General features: G+C 39.7%; 1 protein-coding gene across 1 annotated transcript; it reads left to right on the forward strand.

Annotated features, from left to right (window-relative positions):
- The first annotated feature begins 306 nt into the window (after positions 1-306).
- On the forward strand, positions 307-1,757 carry LOC103444313 (protein transport protein SEC24 C-like). Its single transcript, XM_008383252.4, has 5 exons — positions 307-528; positions 681-752; positions 889-978; positions 1,219-1,313; positions 1,466-1,757. Exons 1-4 carry the CDS (start codon positions 460-462, stop codon positions 1,291-1,293), a joined length of 306 nt encoding a protein of 101 aa, XP_008381474.2. The 5' UTR covers positions 307-459; the 3' UTR covers positions 1,294-1,313; positions 1,466-1,757.
- The last annotated feature ends 7,159 nt before the right edge of the window (positions 1,758-8,916 follow it).

Here is an 8,916-nt window from a genome sequence, read left to right on the forward strand (position 1 = left end):
TTCTTTTATTCATTCAATTTTATATTCTTCCCTTACTTGTTTTAGATTAATTGTATGCTCTGAACATGCTCCTCAATTGCATAAGCATTGTATTTAAATTTATAAGTCTTATTTATTTCTTGTTCTCATGCATTCTAATATGGTTTCGTCACCTTCGGGTGTCGGCCAGCACGTGTCTACCCTAGTGTTTGGAGAATATCAGGGTTGGGCGTGTCACAAATTCTCTCTATAAACTGAACGAAAACCTGGTATGAAAATCCCTATTCAAAGTGTAACTATTTATAGGTGGACAATTAAGATTCAGGAACAATACCCAATAATCAAAATTGGCACGAAAACACTATATAAACCCCAAAATTGCAAAGCAGCTTAATCTACGATAATAAAAAAAGAGCCGTGAGCGAGCCGACGTAGAGCGGATCAGTGTGGTTCTCAGTCAACTCCCTTCCTCTTCCCCTGATGTACCGCCAGCTTCCTTCCCCTTCCTTTTCCAGAAAATTTCCTAAGTTTTACCCGCGAATTTTACAGGTAATGAGAAACACTCAAACACTCGGTTCCACCGCCTACACTTGGCTCATCTCCTCCGTCCGATTTCTGTCCGCACCATCTGTCCGCACCGTCTGTCTGCACCTTAGACACACCCTTATGTTTTGTTTGTTTAAACTTTAACCGCATTTCAGGTGGCCCATAAATTAGTCCAACCAGCGGACAAAACTTTAAAGACAATGGCAGTTGAATTTGCTGAATATCAGGTAAACCTTTTACACTCTTTCCCATGATGATCAGTTAACATATTGATGACACTTCTAAGCTGACAGATTATTAGTGGTAATTGACAGTTAAGCATAATTTATTTCGGCCAATTTATTTTTTCATAAAATGTTCCAGGTTTGTGTCGACTTATTTATCACTACCCAGTCAGACTCATACATAGACATTGCTTCTGTCTCTGTCATACCAAGAACAACTGGAGGGCAGGTACTACTGAATTTGCTTCTATCACTTCCCATACATCTGGCATCAAATTTCAACCTGGTATCATTTTGGTTGAGGGTTTTCTCTTATGAATTTTCTAATTTTTTTGACCTTTTTGTTATTTCTAATCTACATATCCACCATCTAAAATAAATCTGTGATATCATATTTGAGAAGCATCTGCCATTTGTAACTATAGATCATTTACACATAGTCGTCTAACTGTTTGGGTTATGATTTCAGTTTTACTATTATTACCCCTTCTCAACTGTCTCTGATTCTCAAAGCTCTACAACGATAAAGGTTTTGAGGCGGTGATGCGTGTAAGATACAGCCAGGTAAGTTTCATTGAACAGCTTCATTCTCCTGTATTAGCTAATGATTGGTTATCGTTCTTTCTATAGATTATTATAGCAGGATAAGTTTTTTTTTTTTTTTTTTTTTTTTTTTTTTTTTTTTTTTTTTTTTTTTTTTTTTCTTTCAATTTCAGGGTATTCATATTCAAGAGTACCATGGAAGATTTTGCAAACGTATTCCTTGATAAGCCCACTTCGGATATTCCTCAATCCACGTCCGCACACATTCAAACGGACTCTTCCTCCTGGAGTTTGAGTTCATCTCCAACACTGAAGCGCCACAGTCCAACAGCCACACAACTCTCTCCTATCTGATATACTTTCAACTATTTGTATTTATCTCTTCAATGTACCAAACTGATCCATTGTACCCCTATATATATGAATGAATGAACACTCACTCGGTATCGAGTTGAGCTTATACAATTTGAGTCCTATATTTTCAGTTTCAAATCTCTTTTATGGTATCTCAGAGCTGAAAGTCTAACGACCAAAAGCTTCAATTTTTTTTCAATGGCGTCCAGTTCTAGTCCCTCCAACCCCACTGTTCTCTCCTCTCTTCCTAATGCTTCCAACTTTCTCACTATAAAGTTGGACCGTACCAACTATCCCTTATGGCATGCTCAGATGTTGCCCTTGCTTCGAAGCCGGAATCTGGTGTCTTTTGTCGATGGAACCAACACCTGTCCTCCTGCCTTCTTGCAGGATGATAAAGGTGCACTTACTGATGACGTTAATCCTGCCTTTGATGCATGGATTCAGCAAGATGCCATGGTGCTTTCGTGGATCAATAGTTCCGTTCATCCTACTGTTCTTGCTTCTCTCATTGGTAAGACAAGTTCATATTCTGCATGGACTTGCTTACGTGAACGGTGAATATGGCCTATGAAGGACGTGTCCCTGCTCCTCGTCTCCAAGCATATGCTGCTGCTGCACCTCCTCCAGCTTCTGCTACGTCATATGGCCCTCAGAACTGGCTCTTTGACTCTGGAGCCAATGCTCACGTCACCAATGATTTGAAACAAGTTTCCAATCCCCGCCCATACATTGGTTCTGATAATGTCCATGGAGTGGTTGATGGATCAGGTTTGCACATTTCTCACGTTGGTACTTCCTCTATTCAAACACCCCACCATTCTTTTACTCTACCTAACTCCCTACACTGCCCTAATGCCTCTACTAATGTTATCTCCATTAATCAATTTACCAAAGATAATAATTGTTCACTAACATTATATCCAACCTCCTACCGTGTCCAGGACCTTCAAACGGGGAGGACGCTTTTACAAGGCCGGAGTAGAAATGGCTTTTATCCTTTTTCAAGTTCTTTTGTGGTCAGCAATGGAGTCTTTGCATTCATTGGTGTTAGAGTGTCGGATGCCATTTGGCATTCTAGGCTAGGTCACCCAGCTTTTTCGGTTTTACGTCATTTAATTTCTAAAAATAAATTACCATTAACTGGTACTGCCAGTTATGATTTTTGTTCATCATGTCCTTTGGGCAAAAGTCATAAGTTGCCTTTCAATTTGTCTTCCTCAGTGTCATCTTTTCCTCTTGAATTAATACATTCAGATGTATGGATTTCTCCTTTTTATTCCATTAATTGTTACAAGTATTATGTTTTCTTTGTGGATGATTTTTCTCGTTATTCATGGCTCTATCCCTTAAAGTTAAAATCTGAGGTTTTTCACACCTTTGTGGCGTTTAAAAAGCAAGTTGAAAACATGTTTGACACTAGAATTAAATTTTTCCAATCTGATGGCGGCGGAGAGTTTTTCAATTCCTCTTTTAAGCAATTTTTTTTTAAACAATGGCATTCACCATCGTCTTAGTTGTCCACATCATCCTGAGCAAAATGGTCTTGCGGAGAGAAAACATCGACATATTGTCGAAACTGGTTTAACGCTACTTGTTCATGCTTTTCTTCCCCAAACTTTCTGGGATGATGCTTTTCATATCATTAATCATCTTCCAACAAAAATTTTAAATGGCATCTCTCCCTTCCAAAAATTATTTTCTAAATCGCCACAATATGATTTTCTCAAAGTCTTTGGTTGTGCTTGCTTTCCATATTTACGTCCATACACTACTCATAAACTCCAATTTCGATCCAAACAATGCATTTTCTTAGGTTACTCTTTAAATTATCAAGGTTACAAATGTTTTGATCCTTCTATAGGAAAGTTTTTCATGTCTCGTCATGTTGTATTTAATGAAAAGTGTTTTCCATATCAAGAACTTACTACTCCACTATTATCCTCCACCGCTGCCTCAGACCATGTCCTGGACATTGACCCATTTCCCTTTATCCCACCTAACCCTATCCCTCCTACTCCTACTCGTACCCCACCACATATTTTACCCTATATCCCTGCCACCTTATCCCATCCACTGCCTTCTGCTTCCAATCCTACTCCTACCTTACCTCCCTCTACCCTAAACTCTCATTCCCAAACCATCACTCCACCTCATCCCTTGAATACTGGAACAACTAACGTGTCCTCACATACTCCACACTCCACTCATGGCATGATCACGCGTGGTCAACAAGGAATTCGTAAACCTAATCCTAGATATGCTTGCATCACTGATGTTAACAGTTCTTTGGTTGAGCCCTCTTGTTTCTCATAGGCAAATAAAATTCCACAGTGGCGCCATGCCATGGCAGATGAATTCAACGCTTTACAATGCACAGGGATGTGGACTTTGGTTCCCTACAAGCCTTTAATGAATGTGTTACCAAATAAATGGGTCTATCGTATCAAAAAGCGGTCCGATGGTTCTATTGAGCATTTCAAAGCGCGCCTTGTTGCCAACGGCTTTCATCAGCAAGAGGGAATTGACTTTGGGGAGACTTTTAGTCCTATTGTTACTCACGCCACTATTCGGTTAGTTCTCTCCATTTCCCTTCACTTTCAGTGGCCTATTCGTCAACTTGATGTTCAGAATGCTTTTCTTCATGGGACTTTAAATGAGGAAGTTTACATGTGCCAGCCTGTGGGGTTTATTGATCCTCAATTCCCCTCTCATGTGTGCCATCTTCGAAAATCTTTATATGGCTTGAAACAAGCACCCCGTGCTTGGTATCAATGTTTCTCCCACAAACTTGAAGACTTGGGATTCATATCTTCATAAGCCGACTCCTCTCTTTTTACATATTTTGATGGGTCTACCATCATTTATCTCTTAATTTATGTCTACGATATTTTAATCACGGGTAACAATGGTGCTCAGTTTTCTCAGTTCATCAAACAGCTTGGACATCAATTTGCAATGAAAGATCTTGGGCCGTTACATTACTTTTTGGGCATGGAGGTTTCACAAACGCCTTCTGCCATGTATCTCACTCAGTCCAAGTACATTATAGACCTTCTTAAGAAAACCAACATGATTAACCCCAAGCCCCTCTCCATGCCAGTCTTTAATGGTCGACGTGTGAGTTTATATGACGGTGAGCCGCTCTTAGATGGAACTACCTTCTGCAGTGTTGTTGGTGCCCTCCAATACCTTTTATTTACTCACCCTGATATTGCCTATGTTGTTAACCAAGTGTGCCAGTTCATGCACTCTCCAACTACTGCACACTGGGCTGCAGTGAAACGCATTTTGCGGTATTTAAAAGGTACTCACGATCACGCCTTAATTTACAAACCCAGCAACCTTCATCTCACCGCATTTGCTGACGCCGATTATGCCGACGATCCGGATGACTGTCGTTCCACTGGTGGCCACTGTATCTTTCTCGGGGATAATTTAATTTCCTGGAGTTCAAAAAAGCAACGTGGTGTTTCCAGATCAAGCATCGAAGCTGAGTATCGTTAACTAGCTTACACTTCTACGCATTTGTAGTGGTTTCGCAACCTTTTCCATGAATTACATTTACCGTTACCCCCACCTCGTCTCTGGTGTGACAATATCAGTGCAATCGCAGTTGCTTCGAATCCTGTTTATCAAGCTAGAATGCGCCATGTTGAGGTAGATTATCATTATATTCGGGAGAAAGTCATTCGCAAAGAAATAGAGGTTGGTTATGTCGCTAGCACAGATCAACTTGCAGATTTCCTAACCAAAGGTTTATCACCTCTCCGTTTCAATTTCCTCATTTCCAAGCTGCCAGTTCGTCAATGTCCTGTCAGCTTGCGGGGGCGTGATAAGCCCACTTCGAATATTCCTCAATCCACGTCCGCACACATTCAAACGAACTCTTCCTCCTGGAGTTTGAGTTCATCTCCAACACTGAAGCGCCACAGTTCAACAGCCACACAACTCTCTCCTATCTGATATACTTTCAACTATTTGTATTTATCTCTTCAATGTACCAAACCGATCCATTGTACTCCTATATATATGAATGAATGAACACTCACTCGGTATCGAGTTGAGCTTATACAATTCGAGTCCTATATTTTCAGTTTCAAATCTCTTTTATTCCTACAGATGTTGACTTGCCTGGGGTTTGTACATATTCTACAAAATTCGTTACTAGCAACACATAAAACTATTTTTTCTTACTTATCATATATCTTCCATGGAAGTTAAAATCTCCCCAACCCCTGGTTCTGTTGACCGACAGTGACAGTAAAATCAAGATTATTCAATCTAAAAGAAAATTAATCTTGCTGCATAATCATAGCTTCTTTGTCTGATTTTCAGTTTTTTGGTTTTCATTTTCCTCAGTCTCTCTTTATATAACTCCTTCATTTTCTTTTTTCCTTATACCTTGAAAAGAGTGACAGTGGCTCTTATAGTGTTAAATCCTATAACAACCCGATTAGTTATCGTATTGACCCGAAACCCGTTATTTTCGTATCGTTTACGTATCGTATTTATGGGTTGTGTGAGAAATTGTCAGGTCTAAGGAAAAGCATTCCTCTTCCATTGTGGAAATATATTGCACATAATCATCACTTAGCTTCTTAGAGATTTTGTACATATATTGATACATGGTCGTGTTCCTTTTTTAGCATTAATCAAAAGTATGGGGCTACGAACTGATGGAAATTTATATGAGCGGTCCTTCTGGAGCAATCATGTTTCTTCCCCTTCTGTTCCTTCAGTAGTTCCATTGGTGTACCCTAGAATGATGGGCTATTCATGACCTCGAATGAAAATGTTGGAAGCTAACCAACTCCTGGAGTTGAGGGATCGAAGGCAGCAAGGAGCTCTTGAGCAAAGGGTGTTGTCTGCATCGAACAAGGAAGAAGAAGAAATGAAGGGTTGGCCTCCAACGGCTAGTTTTTGTTTAAATGTGTGAGTGACAAATATACACTCCAGATTAGATCACTTAAATTCCAATGAAGGGCTAGGATTTAATCTAGAGTAGTAAGGTGATTTAGTGTTTAAATATTGTCTAATCACCAACTCTTTTACACAAGTATGGGTGATGGAAATGTACCATACCCTTACACATTTTCTCTACTTAATGAAGTATGGCTGTTGCATTTTCTGCACATCCTTGAAGTTGAAAACCACACTCCAATATCCTCTCAATTCTTTGCCATTCTACCCTAAGAAACTGATCCAAAACAATAGCCAAAATAATCTAAACAAACAAACTTTATCATGGTATCAGAGCTCAGTTTCTGATCTGAAAACTTTCTGGGCATAATCTGTGCAAGTTAAGACTTTTGGGAGCACCAACGAAGTGTCCTCAACAACAACAACCAACAAATAATTCTGAAAATGAAGGGATCCAGCAGTAGCAGTGAGCTAAAAGCTCCAGTCTTTGATGGGGATAATTATGGTTTTTGGAGAATAAGAATGACAACCATTTTCAAATCCTATGATCTATGGGATATGGTTCAACACGGGTATGAACTACCTGAGAGGAGATCGATGCTCTAGAGGAGGATCTCACAGAAACATAACTCAAAATATTGAAGCAGAATCAGATGGAGAATGCTAGAGCACTTGGAATCATTCAAGGTGCTGTCTCAGATACCATTTTCCTAAGGATAGCAAATGAAGAGACTGCAAAGGGAGCTTGGGAAGTTTTACAGCAAGAGTACAGAGGAGACATTAAAGTCAGAAAGGTAAAACTTCAGTCCCTTAGAAGAGATTTCGAGTATACAAGAATGAGGGAAAATGAGCTGTTAAAAGACTACTTCACTAGGCTGTTTGATGTTGTAAACAAGATGAAAACATATGGTGAGGAACTGCCTAATGAGAGAATTGTCCAGAAACTGTTGATTAGTTTGACTAAACCCCATGATTCAATAGTGAGTGTTATTGAAGAAACCAAAGACACTACAACTCTCAGTGTGCAAGATGTGATGGCATCCTTAAGAGCTTTTGACTAAAGACTCGAGAGGCATGCTGATTTTGCACCAAAGAAAGCCTTTCAATCATTCAATGTTGGATCTGGTAGTCAAGCCAATGGAAGCAATCAGAAACCACAGTGGAAGGGCAAAAACAAGAAATGGGAAGGAAAAGGGTATCAAAACTCTAGACCTAACCAAGGCAGCAGCATTAATGCAGGTCCAAAAACCAAACAACAATGCAAACATTGTGACAAATTTCATCTTGGAGAGTGTTGGTTCAAAGACAAGCCTAGGTGCCACAAATACAACAGGTTTGGGCACATTATGAAGGACTGCAGATCAAAGAATGTGCAGCAAGTGAACTGTGCAAACCAAGTGGAAGAAGAAGGAAAATGTGTTCTGTGTTTTCAATGCAAAAGTGGAGAAAAACAATGAAGTGTGGTACATTGATAGTGGCTGTAGCAACCACATGACTGCATATGAGTCATTACTCATTAAGATTGATGCAAACTTCACTGGAAAAGTGAAAATGGGAGATGGAAACATTGTCAAGGCCACTGGAAGAGGAACTCTAGTTATCAACACCAAGAAAGGAAGAAGATGCATAAGGAAGGTGATGCTAGTGCCAGGATTGGATGAAAATCTACTTAGTGTGGGTCAAATGATGGAGCATAGGTACTTTATACTCTTTAGGGGAATTGTGGTTGAGATCTATGATGATAGATCCCTATCAAATTTGGTGACCAAAGTGGAAGTGAAAAACAGAAGTTTTCCACTTGTGTTAAAGTACTTAGAAGAAGTGGCAAGGAAAGCAAGTATGGCAGGTTATATGAAACTATGGCACAAGAGGTTTGGTCACTTAAACATGACAAGCCTAGAAAATATACAAATGTATGAAATGGTACAAGGGATACTTAAGATGGATCACTGCAATGAAACCTGTGAAGGATGTGCATTTGGGAAGCATCACAGGGATCCATTTGAAGTTGGAAAGGCTTGGAGGGCAACAAAGCCACTCGAATTGATTTACACAAATGTGTGTGGACCAATGCAAACAACAACAATGAGTGGAAACAGGTATTTCCTAACCTTCATTGATGACTACTCACGGATGTGTTGGGTGTATTTCATGAGGTTCAAGTCTGAGGTATTCACAATATTCAAAAAGTTCAAGGCAATGGTGGAATTGCAAAGTGGATACCAAATCAAAAGACTAAGAAGTGATAGGGGATGTGAGTACACCTCACATGAGTTCAATGCATTCTGTGAAAATGTGGGGTTGGAAAAGCAACTCACTGTGGCATATTCACCACAACAGAATGTGA

The sequence above is a fragment of the Malus domestica genome, chromosome 05 (genome assembly GCF_042453785.1).
Source record: "Malus domestica chromosome 05, GDT2T_hap1".
In the NCBI taxonomy this organism is placed as follows: Eukaryota; Viridiplantae; Streptophyta; class Magnoliopsida; order Rosales; family Rosaceae; genus Malus; species Malus domestica.

Coding starts and splice junctions, on each gene's coding strand:
- LOC103444313 (XM_008383252.4), top strand. CDS start 460: ATGTACCGCCAGCTTCCTTCCCCTTCCTTTTCCAGAAAATTTCCTAAG. Junction 529..680: donor TTTACCCGCGAATTTTACAG/GTAATGAGAAAC, acceptor ACCGCATTTCAG/GTGGCCCATAAATTAGTCCA. Junction 753..888: donor TTGAATTTGCTGAATATCAG/GTAAACCTTTTA, acceptor AAAATGTTCCAG/GTTTGTGTCGACTTATTTAT.